The 23,279-nt window shown below is 36.7% G+C and overlaps 1 protein-coding gene across 1 annotated transcript in view; it reads right to left on the reverse strand.

Moving 5' to 3' along the window:
• Window positions 1-23,279, reverse strand: part of LOC137396469 (ATP-dependent RNA helicase TDRD9-like) — a 100,532-nt gene that overhangs the window by 24,155 nt on the left and 53,098 nt on the right. The window contains exons 18-25 of the mRNA XM_068082757.1: window positions 21,937-22,030; window positions 21,525-21,635; window positions 14,942-15,130; window positions 12,339-12,471; window positions 8,810-8,922; window positions 5,703-5,893; window positions 4,243-4,321; window positions 2,532-2,659 (exon numbers count right to left, since the gene is read on the reverse strand). Coding sequence (XP_067938858.1) covers window positions 2,532-2,659; window positions 4,243-4,321; window positions 5,703-5,893; window positions 8,810-8,922; window positions 12,339-12,471; window positions 14,942-15,130; window positions 21,525-21,635; window positions 21,937-22,030 — 1,038 coding nt within the window. The remainder of the gene's footprint in view (window positions 1-2,531; window positions 2,660-4,242; window positions 4,322-5,702; window positions 5,894-8,809; window positions 8,923-12,338; window positions 12,472-14,941; window positions 15,131-21,524; window positions 21,636-21,936; window positions 22,031-23,279) is intronic.

Below are 23,279 nucleotides of genomic sequence, written 5' to 3' on the forward strand. Positions count from 1 at the left end.
TAGTGGTTTTTCAGCGCGTCAGTTAAATAAAATTTTATATAAATATCATAGGTATTGCTGATCTATGAGCTATTGAAATAAAATTTTAATAAAAGACAATACAAAAAAACATGTAGAAAGATCTGTCATCTGTAAATACAATTGATCAAAACCAGCCAGACAAAAATGCAGTTTATGACTTCCTGCTCCATACTGGTTCATATTCACCTCATGATCAGCACTATCTTAAATAAAATGCGAGTCAACTGCTGCGTAGTGCCGACAACTCCCATTTCGTCCTTTTTCCACTATCTGTAACTAGACACCGGACTGCTAGTTGCAATTATCCCAGGTATCTATGGACTTTTATATCTGTAATTGCTGGGGTAAATGCTGTGTTTGAGTCAGAAAATTTGGCGGATTGATCAACAAAAGAATTTCTCAAATCAATATTAAATGTTAAGAAAAATAAACTTCAAAACACTAATTACGACCATAACTAATGAATGTGGAAATGTGAAGACAACTCTGCGCATCTACAAATGAGCTTATCTACCAGCTATTACAGCTGTTAGATAAGCCCTATATGTAAAGGATTTGACATCAAGATTTGACATAACTATAATAGTTATGTGTATGTATACATCAACTGGTATACTAGGCAAAACACCTGTTCCTGCTCATCATAAAACCTGTTCATGCTTTTCGCAAAACCTGTTTCTGCTAATCATAAACCCTGTTCCTGCTCATTACAGCATGACAGACGGCATATGGTTGAGCAACAGCATTAGAATACAAATTAAACAACTTAGTTCATGTTAAGCAAGTTGGTTCAAGTGGTTAACTCCTTTAAACCATAATTTATATATATACAGTGAAACTCGGATAACTCAAACTTCAAGGAGCAAAAGTGTTCGAATTATCAGAGCGTTCAAGTTATCAGAGCACTGTCACAAGTCCATATATTTACTTATTTATTAGTAGATACATGTACATATACAAACTATAATATAAATCAAAAGCACAAATGGCTTGTTTCAAATTAAATGCTTCTAATGTAAGGTTTAAAACGTTTTTATCAAAAAGTATAGAGATTTTTCTATCACTTGAGATTGGTTTGTTGTTTGAGGCGATGTTATTGCAAGGACGTTTTCTAGATTGACATTGGCAAAACTTGATCGTTGCTGAAATGCTCAAAAGAAAAGACATCTTGTTCTTTTGAGCGTTTTACCCACGATCAATTTTGCCGATTTTTCTTGAAGTTTATGCAAAGATTACCTTACTTTACCTGGGATTCGTTAAGAGCAACACTCCGAGGCAGTTCAATTAAAAGTTTTACGAGGTTTTACGGTACATTGTATATCACTCACGCTTTTTGAATGGATACTTATTGAATGTACACACGTATTCTGTGTTTAGGTCAAACGATGAATAGTTTTTTTAGCTAAGACAATGTATACGTTTAATTACAACAATTTTTAAGACGTTTTAAACATTCAACATTCCGACGTTGATTCAACACAGAATCAACGTCGGAAAATTATTCATCACGGGCTAGCCGGATCACGCACTCAAAGATTTTCGCCACGCAAATACAAAACAAAAACAACATGCTGTTTTTGTTTTGTATGTGCGTGGCGAAAATCCTTGCGCATACTTCTCATTGTTTATAAGACAAAAACCTTCCTCACGATATGTAGTTTGAAAGTTAGAATGGCAAATGTTGTTATATGTTAAATACAAATCAATTTTCTGTCCAAATACTCTTCTATTACACGGGCAACGCCGGGTGGCACAGCTAGTATATATATATTTCTCAAAGTATGTCTGTTTTCTGTTTTCGGTATGTCCAGCTATAGCTATTTTTAGAATAGCTGTAGCTAGACAACGCTGATGCAACGTAATGGCATACCATCATTAGAAGCCTAGCGCTTATTGCAAGCGTACTGGAATTTTCCATTGGCAATGTGCCAGGCCACTTGGCGATGGCCTGCCACTTGCTGGAGTTGCCCACCAGCAAGTGGCAAGCAACTCTCATTACTTCTCATTGTTTACGAGTTGATTTTAATACCATTATCTATTGGCAATGTGACAAGCTAATAGCAAGTGGTAGGTAACTCTCATCACTTCTCATTGTTTATAAGCTGGTTTTTAATACCCGGACAACGCCGGGAGGCACAGCTAGTCATTCATATAACATTGGTAGAAATATAAATTGCTGTCTAAAAGGGCATCAAACACTATTTATTAATTTTGAGCTGTTCGCAAGTCAGAACAGATGCATTTAGAGATACCTCTAAGAACATACGTAGTTAGCTGATAACAGCAATAAAGGATTTGTATTACCTCTAATAACATAGCTGATAACAGTAGCAAGTGACTCATCTTTTGACACCTGGCTAATTCATATTTAATGAATATGAGCATTCGATTGACAATTGTCTTTTCCTAAAACGGTGCAGATCACTGCAAGCAATGCTGTTGATCAGTACTACCACACCATTTACCTATTCGGTGCACTCCAACTTTCCTACTACATGTACAATGCTTACCGGATTTGAATGGATGGTGCAAAAAGCAGACACATGAGAGACGGCAGCCCGTGAATATTAGGCATGAGAGTCGTCTCCCTTGCTATAATCTTTGAGCTGCTTGGGTTGACACTGAGTCCAGCCGCAACCTAAAAGCCAACTAGCAAACATCTATATTTTACTAAGAACAACACAACGAAACAATAAGACATATTTTGGCATATCCATGAAAGTTTTTAAGCAGAGTTAATATCTTCCGTAATCTGTATACAGTATATGATAGCGAGTGTGAAGTGCCATTGGCAGATAGCACACAGATATCTAGTTAACCGTGCACAAATACTTGCCCTAAGCGATGAAGGATTGTCATATTAAAACAACAGCTTTTGTTTTAATATGACAATGCAACAAAAGAACAAAGCTAATGGACAATTATAACTTTATCCACAAACGTATAAGCTAATACAAAAGTTACAGCAGCATCCGGAGTTATTTGCTAAGAGTTCAATGCAAGCATTTCATTGGTCCTTCAGATTATTGATGAGTAATGATTAACAGATTGGATCTCTTTGGTTTTCTAGGGAGAGATGACATACAGGATTAACAAATTGGATCTCTCTGGTTTTCTAGGGAGAGATGACATACAGGATTAATAAATTGGATCTCTCTGGTTTGCTAGGGAGAGATGACATACAGGATCAACAGATTGGATCTCTCTGGTTTTCTAGGGAGAGATGACATACAGGAACAACAGATTGGATCTCTTTGGTTTGTTAGGGAGAGATGACATACAGGAACAACAAATTGGATCTCTCTGGTTTGCTAGGGAGAGATGACATACAGGAACAACAGATTGGATCTCTCTGGTTTGCTAGTGAGAGATGACATACAGGAACAACAGATTGGAACTCTCTGGTTTTCTAGGGAGACATGACATACAGGAACAACAAATTGGATCTCTCTGGTTTGCTAGGGAGAGATGACATACAGGAACAACAAATTGGATCTCTTTGGTTCGTTAGGGAGAGATGACATACAGGATTAATAAATTGGATCTCTCTGGTTTACTAGGGAGAGATGACATACAGGATTAAAAAATTGGATCTCTCTGGTTTTCTAGGGAGAGATGACATACAGGATTAATAAATTGGATCTCTCTGGTTTGCTAGGGAGAGATGACATACAGGAACGTGAGAATCAGGTAGAAAACAAAGATGTGAAATTAGAACGTGAAGCCAGTAGGTTCAAATAATGGCTTCATTCACCTTATATGCCGTATGTTGGACATATATTTTAGAATGCAATATTTTATGTCCTCAATAAAGGTACCTGACCCTTATTTACTTCAGATTAATTTTAAATCGACTTAATCGATATATTTTGTTTCATTTTTTCTTTTCTACCAACTTTTTCGTTATAACTACAAAACAGTAACATTTACAGAAATTTAAAATGTAAGATGCTAAAAATTTCTTCGTATATAAAACCAGATGTTTGTAGATTTGTACGCAGAGGTGATCGCGAGTTGACGTCTTCACTGTACAACTAACATAGAGATGATCATGAGTTGAGGTCTTTACTGTTCAACTAACGTAGAGGTGATCATGAGTTGAGGTCTTTGCTGTACAACTGATGCAGAGGTGATCACGTGTTGAGGCCTTTACTGTACAACTAAGAGAGGTGATCATGAGTTGAGGTCTTTACTGTACAACTAAGAGAAAGAACAACTTACCATTAGTCTATTGTGAGTATCGTTTGGCATCTCATCCAAAGCCATGGCATTAACACTGCTCGTCTCAACTTTTACCTGCCTGCAAAGAAACCACTATATATAACCACTATAGCTGACAACCAGCTCTATTTATAACCAGTATAGCTGACAACCAGCTCTATATATAACCACTATAGCTGACAACCAGCTCTATATATAACCACTATAGCTGACAACCAGCTCTATATATAACCACTATAGCTGACAACTAGCTCTACATATAACCGCTATAGCTGACAACCAGCTCTACATATAACCGCTATAGCTGACAACCAGCTCTATATATAACCACTATAGCTGACAACCAGCTCTATATATAACCACTATAGCTGACAACCAGCTCTACATATAACCGCTATAGCTGACAACCAGCTCTATATATAACCACTATAGCTGACAACCAGCTCTATATATAACCACTATAGCTGACAACCAGCTCTATATATAACCACTATAGCTGACAACCAGCTCTACATATAACCGCTATAGCTGACAACCAGCTCTATATATAACCACTATAGCTGACAACCAGCTCTATATATAACCAGTATAGCTGACAACCAGCTCTATATATAACCACTATAGCTGACAACCAGCTCTATTTATAACCGCTATAGCTGACAACCAGCTCTATTTATAACCACTATAGCTGACAACCAGCTCTACATATAACCACTATAGCTGACAACCAGCTCTATATATAACCACTATAGCTGACAACCAGCTCTATATATAACCACTATAGCTGACAACTAGCTCCATAAATTACCACTGCTCCTCGTAACAGCTAACAGTAATAATCAATGCTACTTGCACCAGGTATCAAGAATAAGAATTAACGCCTAGATTCTAGGCCCTAGAACTACCTGCAATAGCTGAGACTTCGTACTACCTGCACCGAGTAGCAACAACGAACACTAGTAACAATTCATCAATTTCAGTAACTTGTGAGACGGCCAGTTGAGCCAAAGAATTGGTAGTCCGAAAACAAAACTAACCAGTCAGACAATCGCGGGTAAAAATTGACCTGAGGTTCCAAAGTGATAGCTATGGAAAAACAAATAATCAAGCCTGAATGCCTACCACATGAACAACTGCAAAAAGGCATATTATCATGCTTAATCCAACCATCGGATTATCATAATCTAGCGGCACAAAATAAATCTAGTCAAGATATATCACTTGAGGCTTCACTAAGGCGGTGCATACCCTAACATCACACAAACTCATAAGATGTGCAGCGACTTTAATAAAATGGTCATATTTGTGGTCATGTACATGAAAATAATATTTTTCCTAGAAAGGTTGTGTGATATTGACCTAATTCAACCACTTAGTTTCAAGGAGTCACATTCTAGTCAGTTGAAGTTTCAATTTCGAGCAGAGAGGACATGAAATGAGAGAACAGATGAATTGCTCACTTCATTGAGCGGACGGCGGCGTAAGGGAAGAAGCGCAGCTCGAGGGGACTGAAGGGTCCGGAGATATTCTGCCTGCGAGTACTACTATTCAGGTTGCCGATCTCGGACTCGACTCCAAAGCCCCAGCTGTCGACATCAGCCATATCATTGGTCATCCCCATCGCCTCCGAGTACCTTAGCTTGTGGTTTTGCTATCAATAGAATTAATTTTAGATTAACTGAAATTAACTGATTGCATGAGATAAACTAGTTAGTTTCCAGATACTGGATTTCTCCAAACTAAAACCTTGAAATTCAAAAAAACATGAATAGTTGAGATACTATCGAATGCACCTCTGAATAAGGTCTTTGCTCATTCTCTACTCCCTCTTATTTGACTCATAGAGATACATCAATAAATATTATTTTGCAGTGTTAGCATAATATGAGATGAGATGGGCTGGCCTATGACACCTACACTAGGTTAATAATAACTCAGTCATTTGTAGACTTCATAGCAGTAAACAAAGACTCTCAAATAACTAAGACTACATATTTCTAGAGTCTTTTCAGTATTTCAGGGTCTTTCATTAGGTGTTAGCGTGTGACATCCATGTGACCTTCATAGACATGTAAATAGAATATCTTACAATAGCAAACAACACCGCTTTTGAAAATATACAAAGACTAAAATATCCATAGAAGTATAAATTGATATAGCATATTAACCCTTTGACCGGGTATAAGCCCCCAAAAACATCCGAAACTCGTGTAATTTATTTTCGAAAATTCAATAAAATCGATATTTTATGAACATGCATAGCTCAAATCTTAAATCTATTTCTATGAGCAAAAAATTTTTTGTACAGAAACATTCATTTATATATCTACTACTAAAAAATACAATCATGTGCAATTGTACCTGTATGAAATGCTTGGAAGCATTTTTTTTCGGTAGAGTCAAACGCTATAACGTAGCCATGCGAGCCACCATAACGATGGTTTTCTCTGTATATTCCAAGTATATTAAAAGTCCAGAAAGTTTACATCACTTCTATCATCTGAATTATTTTTATTCTGATCAGACAAAAAATCACTAACGATCGCAGGATTAAATAATCTTTTATTTTACCGTTTTGAAAGTCGAGCCGGTGTTGACTGGTATTTCCAACTTTTATTCTTTTCCAAGGATGTGCCATTTGTTTAGCTTTTAACGCAAAGCAACGCCTCTCAGATAATTGTTTCATATTGTAAATCATCGACCGATATCTTGCTGATGATGTTTAAAACTTACCAGTGTTCATATCCTTTGTTTAACGTGACTAGGCGACATCTTTATAAACGTCTACCGAAAGGGACATAAATGTCGTTTCCCCACGCAACTGGTAAACGACATTTTGGTCATTTCCCCAGCCAAAGGGTTAAAACAGTAATAACAATATTCATATGACATCCTCTCCTAGACATTTACATATATCATATGACATCCTCTCCTAGACATTTACATATATCATATGACATCCTCATGTAGACATTTACATATATCATATGACATCCTCTCATAGACATTTACATATATCATATGACATCCTCTCCTAGACATTTACATATATCATATGACATCCTCTCCTAGACATTTACATATATCATATGACATCCTCTCCTAGACATTTACATATATCATATGACATCCTCATGTAGACATTTACATATATCATATGACATCCTCTCCTAGACATTTACATATATCATATGACATCCTCTCCTAGACATTTACATATATCATATGACATCCTCTCCTAGACATTTACATATATCATATGACATCCTCTCCTAGACATTTACATATATCATATGACATCCTGATGTAGACATTTACATATATCATATGACATCCTCTCCTAGACATTTACATATATCATATGACATCCTCTCCTAGACATTTACATATATCATATGACATCCTCTCCTAGACATTTACATATATCATATGACATCCTCATGTAGACATTTACATATATCATATGACATCCTCTCGTAAACATTTACATATATCATATGACATCCTCTCCTAGACATTTACATATATCATATGACATCCTCTCCTAGACATTTACATATATCATATGACATCCTCTCCTAGACATTTACATATATCATATGACATCCTCTTGCAAACATTTACATATATCATATGACATCCTCTCCTAGACATTTACATATATCATATGACATCCTCTCCTAGACATTTACATAGATCACATGACATCCTCTCGTAAACATTTACATATATCATATGACATCCTCTCCTAGACATTTACATATATCATATAACATCCTCATGTAGACATTTACATATATCATATGACATCCTCTCGTAAACATTTACATATATCATATGACATCTTTTCGTAGAAATTCACACTAATTAATTAAATTATGACCATATCCAACTACATACGCACATATTTATAGAGGTCAAGGTGGTACATATGTATAAAGGTCAAGGTCGTACATGTGTACAGAGGTCAAGGCGGTGATAAAGAGAACTCAAAAGAAGTTATACTCTGGTAGTTTTTTTGATATTTCAGCATTTTCCTTAATTTTTCTGTTAAGACTATTCGCTTCCGCTTATGAAATCTTTACTATAATAAGACCTGTGTCCATCTATCTGTATGAAGCCTCACTTAGAAGTTGCAAAAAAATCACTTGAAACAGGATTCTAAATCCAGACATTCACTTCAGTAGTTTAACTTTCTACCATATGCACCGATTAACTGCCTTGCCATATGCCCGAATAGTTGTGAGATTAGTTATTACACATGCCGAACTGCCTGGGTACTAGCTGTTATAATTAAAGAAACGTAAAAAAATGTGCATTGTGATTTATTTTTGGTCTCGAGTCGACTGCTCGCCCATATCTTACGATGTATGGATGATTCATGTTAAGACTAATGTAAATTTAAAGACTCACGTGTGGAGGCAATGATTAGTAAAGGTACCGCGAGCTATAAAATACTCAAAGAAAGTAACAATTTTAGCTGAAGTTGTAACCAATGAAAACAAAATCAAATTGCCAGCATTATGAAAGGATTTCGGGCTATAAACACACCAAAGACTAGACATACCTGAGAAGTAAAGCTCTCAGTGCCAGGGGAAGCCATGTTCTTACTGATGAGTATTTCATGATAGCCGATGTGCTGCGATTGTACGTCGGCCATCTTGTCTAGCCTCAGAACCCCTATGTTAGGCCAGATAATGAGTTCACATTGACCGATAAAACTTAGCAAAGCAAGTAAAGTAATGCACAGAGATTGACAACTATAGATAGATGCACGGCCTAGAATGCGATGCCTTACCTATTTTGATGTATCATTTACCTCATGAGAATTTATCAAACCTCATTCAACTAAATTTAGACTGGTCAGCAAATCTAAAATCTCGTGGACATAAAAAGTTGGCATGGGCCATTATTGGAAGCATTTCGGTCGATTAGTATGAGCCCGAGTCATGCAATTGAACAGAGCAGACAACTTCAACCGCTGCACCAACACGGATAGGTAGTATGCTCCACAGCCATGTCTGTGTTTAAACTGCCAAGCAATAACTGAAAGAAAGCAAACAGATTTTAGATTTGGATGCCATTAATGCAAATTGCAAATGATACAAAACACATACATCTGACCGCTTTTAATTTTTATTGCACTATAAAGGAGTTTCTTCAAACCTCAAGGAATGCATCACTAACCAATATCCGTTACTATTTTTGCCTACAACACACAAAATTATGAATTTGAGTCTTTTTATTTTTTCACCGTTAAAAAGAAAGAGAAGATCACTTTATCAAATCATATTCTAGAAATGGAGTGTTTGGTGAGCAGGTGGTGAATACTGGTAATAACATGATTCTTTCATGTTGAACTGCTGACCTTGCAAGGCAGCAATGCTAACCAACTGTAATAGCAAGCCTCAATATGTTAGTGGTTCACACTTTTATACTACACATAGTAGTCATGTTTATATCTGCTAGAATTTGAATATCTGGACACTGTTCTTTGATGCAAACTCATCTTTTGCTGACGCCATGTGAACCTGGATGCCAGAACAAAAGCGAAACTTCCATATTACCTTAATAACAATGAGATTATTAAAAAGTACTTTTTATTAAGAAAAATGATAATTAGAGTTGTACTGTTAAGAGCTATCTGTGCGAGTGAAAAAAGAAAAGGCATCTGAGAGAAGAAAGTAAGAGCTATCTGTGCGAGTGAAAAGAGAGAAGGCATCTGAGAGAAGAAAGTAAGAGCTATCTGTGAGAGTGAAAAGAGAGAAGGCATCTGAGAGAAGAAAGTAAGAGCTATCTGTGCGAGTGAAAAAAGAGAAGGCATCTGAGAGAAGAAAGTAAGAGCTATCTGTGCGAGTGAAAAGAGAGAAGGCATCTGAGAGAAGAAAGTAAGAGCTATCTGTGAGAGTGAAAAGAGAGAAGGCATCTGAGAGAAGAAAGTAAGAGCTATATGTGCGAGTGAAAAGAGAGAAGGCATCTGAGAGAAGAAAGACCATCTCTAGATGAAAGTAAAAAAATAAATGTAATAAGATTGTAATATTTGAGATTGTACTGTATACCTCTAATGACAAAAGGGTACCAACATATGACCTTGTAAGCTGGAAACATGACTATCATAGAATGAAAGCTCCCAATCGCCATGTTTCTACGAGGCGAAGGTATATCGAAGAGTTGGTTTGTTGGCGTATTAAAATGAGTTCTTCACCTGAGTAGAGTCTGAGGACCAGGTTGATGGATAGGTCATAGCCGAGCTCTATGCATATTGGTCGGGGCCTTCAGAAAACACTCGCTGACTAATAGGTCAGAGCTGAGCTCCATGCATATTGGTCGGGGCCTTCAGAAAACACTCGCTGACTAATAGGTCATAGCTGAGCTCTATGCATATTGGTCGGGCCTTCAGAAAACACTCGCTGACTAATAGGTCAGCGCTGAGTTCTATGCATATTGGTCGGGGCCTTCATAAAACACTCACTGACCAATAGGTCATAGCTGAGCTCTATGCATATCAGTCGGGGCCTTCAGAAAACACTCGCTGCCCAAGAGGTCATACATAGCTGATCTCTATGCATATTGGTCTAGGCCTTCCGAAAACACTCGCTGACCAATAGGTCAGAGCTGAGCTCAATGCATATACCTTCTGAAAACACTCACCAACTAAAGTAATTATAATGGCAGCACATATGAAATATTATAATAGTAGCCTTATTATCAGTTGTCTTTCAAGAGATAGACTGAGCTCTGCGATACATCTTTAACACTAAAACCTCTATGCTAGCAAGTATTGGTCATTTTTCGACCTTGGGTCGATTAGCAATTATGTATGGATATTCGTAGCCTTGAGTGACTCACCCAAGTTTTCAAGCGCCATCACTTATTGGAAACTCGGTGAAAAAGAGATGAATAGCACCTATGTACTTTGCGGTAAACACCAATAAACCGTAAAACCTCGAATTAAACGCCACCTATATTTGACCGCCACTACGAGAGAAGGGTTGAAAAATAGAGTGCGCCCGTCTATTTGAACGCCACCTCTATTTGAATGGCACCTCCATTTGATTGCGACTTAGACTATCTTTGATCTTTATGAACCCATAATATCAAGTGACCAGTAAAAAAGTGTCCACAAAATCGTATTAATAATGAATCATTTACATTAATAACAATCAATTCTCTCATTGTCCAATTCCAAAGCTGTTCATTTTTTTCGTTAAAACGTTGAAAGCAACACCATAGAAATAATCAATAACGGTCTCAGGCTAATTACCTTAGTAGTTCCTTGTTTAATGCGGTCTTTTTTTAATTTGAAGTAGCCTACATATATTAAAAACGGTTAAAATTTATGATGGTAGATGCACTTTGAAAGCAACGCCCATAGAAATAATTACTAACTGTCTCAGGCTAATAGAAGTTCCTTGTTTAACTGGGTTTTAATACCTTGAAGAACACACATATAAAAATGGTTTGCGAGTTTTAAATCAAAGGATACATTTAACGAGCAAACTTTTAAGCATTGCATTCGTGCTAAATGCAGCGCGTAAAAGTTTTGCTCTGCCAAAAAATCGTTTTGACACTAATATCGACTAGTTCAGCAGTGCAGAAGAAAAGCTATAATATCAACGCAAGTCGATTGCAATCAATAGATATCAACTAGCATAGATAATTCTCTGTTTCTTGATGCCTATTTATTGAGAGATCATTGACAAGTTGGATGTAAGTTAGCAGATTTATTGCATCCAAAAGGTTTAATATCACTCCACCAGAAAAAGAGGGCAAAATATAGGCGACATTCGCTTCACCCATAATAGGGCTAAATTTATCTTCCGAAAACTTTGATGAGCCATTTGAAAACACAACGCCAGCCTTTATTTGAACGCCGCCTGCAATTGAACGCCACTGAAGAGGAAGGGTTGAAAAATAGAGCGCCAAGGCGTTCAATTAGAGGTTTTACGTATATAAGAAATTTCTATCACAATGCGATAGGTAAACCCTTGAACCTATAGAACCCTTGAAATATCATTTCTCTAGACCAACAACGGCAGATACGATGGGGAGCAAATAGGAAAGTATCTGGTCGAAGAGAGAGATAATATCCTCACCCTGATCAAATGAGTATATCTTACAGTAGACTTGTTTATAGAGCACCATTTGAGAGAAGATCTCATTGACTTGCGGAGGCCAACCCTGGCTAGGATTCGGAGGTTTGAGATGAGCCAGTGCACACTCCATGGCCTGCAGTAAAGAACACCTACTACATTAGACATGACGATACCGTGCACAAATAAGTATGCATCTACATCATTTATGGATGGACAATGATAAAGAAACACATCAGTTAAAGAATCTATCTAGATTTACTAGCCATAACTCAGACAACGTAATGTCTGTGCAAGTGGAGACAACTTTAAACAAACCATTGATATTTGTCTGTGCCGAAACCCAAAACTCTACATAAACCACCTCTAAATGGTAATGCAAAAAGACATTACTATCAGACAAACCAACTGCATTAGTCTGTGAAGGGACCAAATTCATACCAACCAGCTAAATTAGTTTATGCAAAAGGAGATAAATCGAAAACAGGAACTGACATTAAAATGTGCGACTCAAGTCCGATCGAGACACCCGTAGTAGTCTTTACAGTGTCCAGCCCCATACTAACCAACTGCATTGTTTTGTGCAAAAGGAGATAAGTCAAAAAAACCACTTGCATTAGTACTTGCAAAAGAACTTAACTCCGGAAACATCTCTCGCAGCGGTGCGTGCAAAAGAAATAAATACAAAGGAATCCCCCGCATAAGCTTGTGTAAATGGATATAACCCAGTCTGACCATTTCCATTAATCAGCAGTGAGACAACTCAAACTAGAGTAAAAACAAGGATTAGGCTGTTGGTATTCATAACTCCTGACTGATAGAGAAACAGAAAACAACAAACTAGCTAGCAAAAATGCTGCTAGTACTGTCTACAACTACACACCACTATTGTACTGCTGCGTACTGTCTACAACTACACACCACTATTGTACTGCTGCGTACTGTCTACAACTACACACCACTATTGTACTGCTGCGTACTGTCTACAACTACACACCACTATTGTACTGCTGCGTACTGTCTACAACTACACACCACTATTGTACTGCTGCGTACTGTCTACAACTACACACCACTATTGTACTGCTGCGTACTGTCTACAACTACACACCACTATTGTACTGCTGCGTACTGTCTACAACTACACACCACTATTGTACTGCTGCGTACTGTCTACAACTACACACCACTATTGTACTGCTGCGTACTGTCTACAACTACACACCACTATTGTACTGCTGCGTACTGTCTACAACTACACACCACTATTGTACTGCTGCGTACTGTCTGCAACTACACACCACTATTGTACTGCTGCGTACTGTCTACAACTACACACCACTATTGTACTGCTGCGTACTGTCTACAACTACACACCACTATTGTACTGCTGCGTACTGTCTACAACTACACACCACTATTGTACTGCTGCGTACTGTCTACAACTACACACCACTATTGTACTGCTGCGTACTGTCTACAACTACACACCACTATTGTACTGCTGCGTACTGTCTACAACTACACACCACTATTGTACTGCTGCGTACTGTCTACAACTACACACCACTATTGTACTGCTGCGTACTGTCTACAACTACACACCACTATTGTACTGCTGCGTACTGTCTACAACTACACACCACTATTGTACTGCTGCGTACTGTCTACAACTACACACCACTATTGTACTGCTGCGTACTGTCTACAACTACACACCACTATTGTACTGCTGCGTACTGTCTACAACTACACACCACTATTGTACTGCTGCGTACTGTCTACAACTACACACCACTATTGTACTGCTGCGTACTGTCTACAACTACACACCACTATTGTACTGCTGCGTACTGTCTACAACTACACACCACTATTGTACTGCTGCGTACTGTCTACAACTACACACCACGTAACAGTATAGTATTGCCATGTACTGTACGGTCTAAAACTACAGTGGGAGGCGCGATATTATACAATCTAAGCTATGTTTGCTAGTAGTTGATATCAACAGCTGAACCATGACAAAATGTATTCATTCATTTCTAAGTAAAAGCAATCAGTATTCTGTACAATAAAAGACAGCATGTAAATTCGATTTTGACATAAAGCAAAATATCAAAAATCACAATAAAAATTGTTTAATATCATTATGTTCCAGCTTATATAGTGCTTCACACATCTAACAATATTTGAGCATTTCTTTGCTGAATTTAATTAAAAAGTTGGAAGTTTGCAAAATTCAAAAACATCATAACCAGCGATCAAATACGTGGCATCCAGCCTTTAATCATCAAGATAACTCTACCGAAGACATCATTGTTAAGAACACCCAGCCTTTAATCTTCAAGATAACTCTACCGAAGACATCATTGTTAAGAACACCCAGTCTTTAATCATCAAGATAACTCTACCAAAGACATCATTGTTAAGAACATACACCCTTTTATCATCAAGATAGCTCTACCAAAGACATCATTGTTAAGAATATACACCCTTTAATCATCAAGATAACTCTACCAAAGACATCATTGTTAAGAACATACAGCCTTTAATTATCAAGATAACTCTACCAAAGACATCATTGTTAAGAACGTAGAGTTTACCAGTGGCTCAAGCTGTCTAAACTGTGGCAGAAGCTGTTTAACATGGTTAACAGACACCAGCTCAGTGTTGCCATAGTCGATGAAATGAACTTGCACCGACTCTCCAGAAACAGCTTTCACTCTGCCTCTGTAGAAATCTCCACAATAGGGTGCTATGCATAACGCCTCCACGACAGGGTTGAGCATAGGCTGCAAGAATCGAATCACACAATGCAAAAATTTCCCATATGACCAACACCTAATAAGAACACTTGTGAGTGCTATTATCACATCTCTGAAAAAGGTGCCAAAGTGTTATATCTTTGTAAGCTAAACAACCAATTTCATACATGATCTCTTACTGAACATTAACATATGTGCAGAATGACATTCAACCACAGTTTCATATGAAGCCACAGAAATAAAGCTGCCTAAATTGGTTACCTGTTATGAAAGTCAGTCACTGATAATGGTAACTGTAGTTCGACTATAGGTAAACCAAAAGTCAGCTGTAGCTCAACCATAGGTCAAGGACATACCGCCAACATGACTAAATATTAGTCTTAAACTTAGCTGTTGATTTTCAAACGCTTAAAATACAATTAGCGGGATTTAAATTCACAAGAAGGTAAGATTGTTTATTAGGAGAATCACCAGACTTTGGAACTCCCTATTCAAATGTGACAGATAATATATTTTGACATTTAATTGTGCAAAAAAATTTTTATTTTCATATCTACACACTTAATTCTATTATTTATTGTACAATATTATGAATATTACCTTGAAAATAAAATTAAAATTAATTTTTATTGGTCATTGAGGAGGACGTTCGGAGGTATCATTCAGGTTTTATCATTGTTGTTCTCTGTAAAGTGAAACAATCTTTGTTACAGTTTAAATATAATTCACAAGCATTTTAATCTCCAAGCACTAGTTTTACCGATATTAAAATTATTAACACCTGTAATACAGCGTCACGCTGGTCATTAATGTTTGCCACGATAGTAATAAGCTCACCTACAACAATTATTTTAATCACATCACTACTCCATCCAGACAAAATTTCAGTCAAAATAGTTTGACACTTCTCGCAACTCTTTACAATAATAACTGATCTTGAAAAAATCACATGGTTATCACGCACTCTTTTGTTCAACTATGATCATCATACCAACAAAGCTAGCTTAAAATGATCCCGGTCTCCAACTTCAACAGTGAAAACCAGTTATATATACTTCATTGGCAATATAGAATATACCGAAAGTGGCAGAAGAGATCATTGTGAATTGCTCCCTATTGGTTTTAATTAGAGTTGCCCCGATTCTAATATCAGAATCGGTATCGGTGCCGATATGGGTGTTAAGTATCTGAATCAATATTAGCCAATCTTTTCCTAAAAATTCGGAAACTTCAGATACTTTTTACAGGTCAACTATTTAGCAGAAAACCGTATTTTAGCCTGCTACACTAAAAACAAATCATCAGCTGCAAGTTCCTTCTTTTTACCTAATGAATTCCGAGCCTGTCACACAATCTATTTCATGTCTATAGCCTAATAAACATCCATACAGCTGAGGAGTATTTTGGCTTTAGTCATGACGTAATCACAAAGTGCGGTATTTCCCAATTACAGCGATATCATTTATTGCAGCCAATCACGAACAAAAGAACAATCATGAGAAACAAGAATGCGGTGTAATGTTTCTATTTACTAGCATTACGAGAGTAATTTGAGCAGCCGATGCATAAAGTTATCTATCTCTCTCTTGGTCCTGATTATACGATGTATCGTTTGTATCGCATAAAATAACCTCAGTGACTTATCGGTATTCAGCCTGTCCTCCATCATCTGTGGCAAGTAAGTCCTTCTTCAGTACTACTGGCTACATCGATAGTGATAGAAGATAAAGACGTCTCACTGAGATAATTGAATCACTAACGGTAATTAAAAGAAACATCTATTTGCTCTAAACAGTACAGGCGCAGCCAGCGGTTCGTTCAGCAGTGAAGAAAGACTTAATTATCACAGATAAAGCTGTACCACTAACAGTAATTACCATTATTAATAACAGATTTCAAGACACATGGAATGTTTTGTTACTAGATGCACGGTATGGCAGTATGTGAATGTATTTACATGTATGTCTTTTTTCCATAAATACAAACAAATAATACATCAATATTTATATTTTGTTTGCATTATATTTACATAATAAAATTAAAGGTTGACTTGCAACAAAATTCACATTACTGTTATTTGATATGAAAAGATTCACCATGTCTTACTCTGTTGTGTTGGAGGTGCAAACTATGTGGAAAGGTGATTACAAGCTCTTAAAAGCTCAAAAACGAACAGAAAATCGCAGCCACACCAGACCGCACTAGTTTTGATTCGCTTTCCAAAACGGCCCAAATGTGATGTAGTTGTGAGAGATGGTTTCTGTTTACACTTTTTTGCAACCGTATTCGTCGAAATATTTTCTCAAATAAACTTCACGCATTCAATAAAACTATGTCTATTATTCTTACGCGTCTGTTTTATCGTCATCGTAATGCTGTCACTTTAAGCAGTGATATCTTATAACTTACCGTAAAAATTCGTTTAATTTTTTAGCCTTAGCTTGAAGGAGTACATATCATTGTCTGATAACCATGACGAGCCTGTTGGTCACTTGTGATAATCGAAAAGTGCTCCAGAAATTATTTGCGAAGTATTGGGTCACATGATCAGATTACGACTTGCCGATTAGACCAGGCCGAAACAAAACTGTAAAGTAGCGAGCATCTATATTTGATACGGGGTCTTTGGTAAAACCAGAAGTGTTTGTCATAAACTAGTACTATGATAAGTTTCATATTGAGCTTTGTATTGGCCTTTCAATTCACGTGATAACATATGTGACAGGACGATAACCAAATTTCGTGGCTACGTCATCGAAATAAAGAGATTCCAATCTACGGCGGCTTTTCGTTTTTGAGCTTTTAAGAGCTTGTAATCACATTTCCACATATTTGACACTTACAACACAACAGAGTAAGATGGTGAATCTTTTGATACCAAATAACTGTAATGTGAATTTTGTTGCAAGTCAACCTTTAACAATTATCTATGCAACCCAAAAGATCTGAATCAATGAGAAATGAAGAGAATCGGTATATCGAATCGGTATCTGAATCGGCTGGTGAAATTGGAATCGGGACATTTCTAGTTTTAATAACATAGACTGGCTTAACGCCCTCTCAAGTATAGTAATGAGGGTATGTATGAGCAGGCGCGATAACTCTTCGTAACTCTTTAATGTATAACTACACCTCAGTGAGTGATTTGTGATGTGAACAAATACCAAGAATGATAGCAAATTTTTGATAGCAGGTAACAAAATGATAGCTGGAAGTAAATTTTTATTCAAAATAAAGTTTTTAAATTAAACAATGTTTACTATGTGCTTGCCTTACCCTGATAAGTTAATGTGCTTTCGAGATATTCTTGTCACTTATTATTTTCTTGCTAAATAACGATAGATGCCATAAACTTCGGCACAGGTAAAAAAATTGACACTAAATTTCAAGCTTAAAAGTCCATCTGCGACCTATGCGGCAGAAACGCTTTTCCTGACATGAATGCTAGTGAAATTCAACTTCAAAAAACCATCAAAAATCGAAATTACATTATATCACATATAGGGATTTATTTATGATATAGTAAAGTACTAGTAATCCTACTCATAATGAGATGATCAAACACAAAGTTCCATTCTTCATTATTCAAATTGTCATCGCCCGGATTCTGTTCTGGTTTTTTTCCGAATTTTCTGCCAACAATCCCACACTTTGGTAATCCATTTGACACATCCACTATTGTCCCTTTTCTTGTACATAAATCACAATTATTAACAGAAATCTGTCGCGTGGCACGGCTTTTGTTAAAAGTGTAATATTATCAGAAGTAGCAGTTTCATTCTATTGGCGAGGCAAGCCAATACGATGATCAAGTATTGTTTTTTTTGTGTGAATTGTGGTCTTCGTTAAAACTGTCATCCCTCTTTTTTGTTATTTGTACATACTGCTGACTTGTTAATAGAATGGGTATAACAATAAACTTTCAATGTCGTTAAATAAATATTGATAGATGTATTGACTGCGACATCTGTATATTAATCTATATATATTATACATCTGTATATTAATCTATATATATTATACATCCGTATATTAATGCAATTTTATTTGAATTAAATCTCTTTTAGTTTAATAATAGAAACATACAATATTCCATGTCAAATTGGCCTTTTTAAAAATTGCCACTTAAATTGAAATAAGGTAGAAGTTACTGATAGCTTCACAAAGAGCAGGAAGACAATACTGATAACAAGTCAATGGGGTTGTAATTTTATTAGAATATGAGTGAGGAGAAGAGACAAGCTAAGAGAGATAAAGTATACGATGCACCAAAGCAGCGTACTATATTCCTGCAGGTTAGCAAACAGAGTGTCACATCATACTGCACTACTGAGTTCATTAGTGCCCTATAACTATCATGTTGTCCTTTTGTCGCATGCAATTACATCTCGACGAAATGTCACAAAATTGTCAATATATCCTGGACCAAAATAACCGATTTATAAATTTTTTAAGTATCACATAAATAAGATGGTATACTATGACAAACTAAAATTTGAGAAAGTTTGAAAAACTTTGAAAAATTCACTAAATTTTATGCAATATTGTGGTGGCCATGACTTTTCAATTTTTGTAAATAATTCTATGTATCTTGCATGTTGTGTTTGCGCTTGTTCTATTATATTGTTAATAACTTGTTTGTTATACTTATCGCTATTATGTTTTGCTTTCGTTATATTGCTGTTGTAATTTATTATAGCCATGCCAACGCATTAGTGACTCCATTTATATTTATTGTTATACGGTTTTCCTTACTTGATTCCATTAGTCTAGATCTAATAGTCTAGATCTTTTCTGTATGTAATAGTCTAGATCTCTTCTGTATGTAATAGTCTAGATCGTGCCAAGTAAAGGCTGTCAAATTCCTTCACAATATTCTCATAGTAAAAATCCTATACATATCTAAAATTTGCTTTTTGATCCAAAGTTTCCCATCCTACTAAAATCTATCATATCATATCTACATTCTAACTACACCCAAACGAATATATATTACCAATTGTTTACTTTTAATGTCTACTATGCTTATCTTTAATGTCTACTATGCCTATCTTTAATGTCTACTATGCCTATCTTTAATGTCTACTATGCCTATCTTTAATATCTACTATGCCTATCTTTAATATCTACTATGCCTATCTTTAATGTCTACTATGCCTATCTTTAATGTCTACTATGCCTATCTTTAATGTCTGCTATGCCTATCTTTAATGTCTACTATGCCTATCTTTAATGTCTACTATGCCTATCTTTAATGTCTACTATGCCTATCTTTAATGTCTACTATGCCTATCTTTAACGTCTACTATGCCTATCTTTAATGTCTACTATGCCTATCTTTAATGTCTACTATGCCTATCTTTAATGTCTACTATGCCTATCTTTAATGTCTACTATGCCTATCTTTAATGTCTGCTATGCCTATCTTTAATGTCTACTATGCCTATCTTTAATGTCTACTATGCCTATCTTTAAAAACCAACATTACTACCCTCTAACAACTATCTTCTAATACACGCCGACAAATATATATCATCTACTATTTGTCTACCAACTCATGTCTATCATCTAACAATCAATTACATAACATACAACAGCCAGTACCTATCAGCTCATGTCTATGATCTAAATTTACGAACCAGAATTACACAGGATCCACCATAGCTGGCAGTTGAGATAACTGGCTAAAGAACAAAGTTTGTCTATGGGGTAAGTCTATGGGGTAAGTCTATGGGGGAAGTGCTTACAATCATATGACATAAAGCCTATATAAATAAATCTCAGTGTTTATGATTCGTCTGTTCAATTACAGCGACACTTTACAGAGGATTTGAACTTAGAACCTCTAGGCCTGTAGACCGGTGAGTTAATCCATGACAGTACGCTGTCCTTGCCCTACTATGGCATAACAGGGCACATACCGTACTTATGCATAGCTTGCAAAAATACAGATGCTTCAAGTTCACGATTGCGTTATATGACTGCATCACAAATAGCTTCAGACATGGAACTTATTACAGTAAGTTACTAGCTTCACTAGGTAAGTTACTCAAATTCATTGGGTAATTATTTGATCACCCGTGCTACGCCGCGCACTCAGCTAGACTTTACTTTGAGCGGTGTCCGTCTGCAGCCGTGCTAAGAGGTTAAGACGAACCATTGCCTTCAATGAGACTCGAACTCCTGACTTTCAGATTAGTATACTGATGCTCTAACAACTCACCACTCAACCGCTTGCCACATATAGGAATAAGTGTGTACATATTTATTCACACAATTGTTCACATAGTGAACTTACGGTATGCAGTTATCTGTCGACTGTCAAAAGATGCGTTACAAAATGGTAGACAAAGAAGAATACTGACAGTCTTTATAAATAATTCAACAGTAAAGAGAGATGAAATGATCAATAAGAGCTTACAGAAGATTGGTTGATAGTGTCTGGTTGGTTGATAAAGTTCTGCAGCGTGGTGAGCTGATTCATCTTAACGCTGTCCACCCGCTGACCCCAAAAATGTCCACACTCTTCGACCTAACAATATGAATGCAGGCGCAGTTGTGCATTATGACAAAAGGTATACGAGTACATACCCTGACCTAACAGTGAGGAGAGTAAGCATGGTATGGATACAGGGACAGGCCGACCACAAGAAAATGCCTGTCAGTAAAAATTACACAAATAAGCATCGGGTAAAGGAAGAGTAAGAATGAGAAAGAAGATAAATTGCCTGCTAAGGGAATAGAGGTGATTCTGATGCCACGAAATATGCTGTTAAAGCTGATAATATAAAAACAGTAATAAGGAAAAAAGGAATAAAAGAAGGCGTGCTTACATAGGTTATAACAAGTTCAACTATAGTTGTGCTACCATTTGGGACAGCTGGAGACTTGACTGAGTCAGACTTGAAACTGCTGCTGGCACTCATCCTGCGAGAACAAAATGAAAATTATTGATCTGATGAGTTTGTAATCTTGAGAGGAATTCTTAGTTTCCAGTCATGTTTGAGAAAAAACGCAAACAAAAGAAATGCCACTAGTCCGAAAGTAAACCAGCTCTGAGATGAGTTGAAATAAAGGTCAACAGAAACACAGAAAGGTCAACAGAAACACAGAAAGGTCAGAAAAACACAGAGGTCAGAAGAAGCACAGAAAGGTCAGAAAAAACACAGAGAAGTCAGAAGGAACAGAGAGGTCAGAAGAAACAGAAAGGTCAGAAGAAACACAGAAAGATCAGATGAAACACAGAGAGGTCAGAAAAAACACAGAGAGGTCAGAAGAAACACAGAAAGGTCAGAAGAAACACAGAGAAATCAGAAGAAACACAGAGAGGTCAGAAGAAACACAGAAAGGTCAGAAGAAACACAGAAAGGTCATTTGAAACACAGATAGGTCAGAAGAAACACAAAAAGTTCAGAAGAAACACAGAAAGGTCAGAAGAAACACAGAGAGGTCAGAAGAAACACAGAAAGGTCAGAAGAAACACAGAGAGGTCAGAAGAAACACGGAGAGGTCAGAAGAAACACAGATAGGTCAGAAGAAACACAGAGAGGTCAGAAGAAACAGAAAGGTCAGAAGAAACACAGAGAGTTCAGAAGAAACACAGAGAGGTCAGAAGAAACACAGAAAGGTCAGAAGAAACACAGAGAGGTCAGAAGAAACACGGAGAGGTCAGAAGAAACACAGATAGGTCAGAAGAAACACAGAGAGGTCAGAAGAAACAGAAAGGTCAGAAGAAACACAGAGAGTTCAGAAGAAACACAGATAGGTCAGAAGAAACACAGAGAGGTCAAAAGAAACACAGAGAGGTCAAAAGAAACACAGAAAATGCAAAGATGAAAATATAAAAGAAGCATGTATACAAGCATCCGCTGCTAATATTAAACTTCTGTTCAACCTTCCAACAAAGTTTTCTGTAGTAAAAACTATCTATATGCGTGTGAACACTGACCTAACATGCTTGAACAAGAAAAGATTTAATCAGCATAAAGCTGTACGAATGCATAGGAGAAATGATAGTCATCCCAGTAGTAAATATTGAAACTTTGATACTTGTATAGTCTAAGTTTTAAAATATTGACAGTGTCTAAGATTGAAAACCAGACAGCACCACTATGTATGGTATTGAACGTTAATGAGATATACAGGGATAGTCTGATGCCTTTGACTGGACATCATC

Source organism: Watersipora subatra, chromosome 5, assembly GCF_963576615.1.
Source record: "Watersipora subatra chromosome 5, tzWatSuba1.1, whole genome shotgun sequence".
Lineage (NCBI taxonomy): Eukaryota > Metazoa > Bryozoa > Gymnolaemata > Cheilostomatida > Watersiporidae > Watersipora > Watersipora subatra.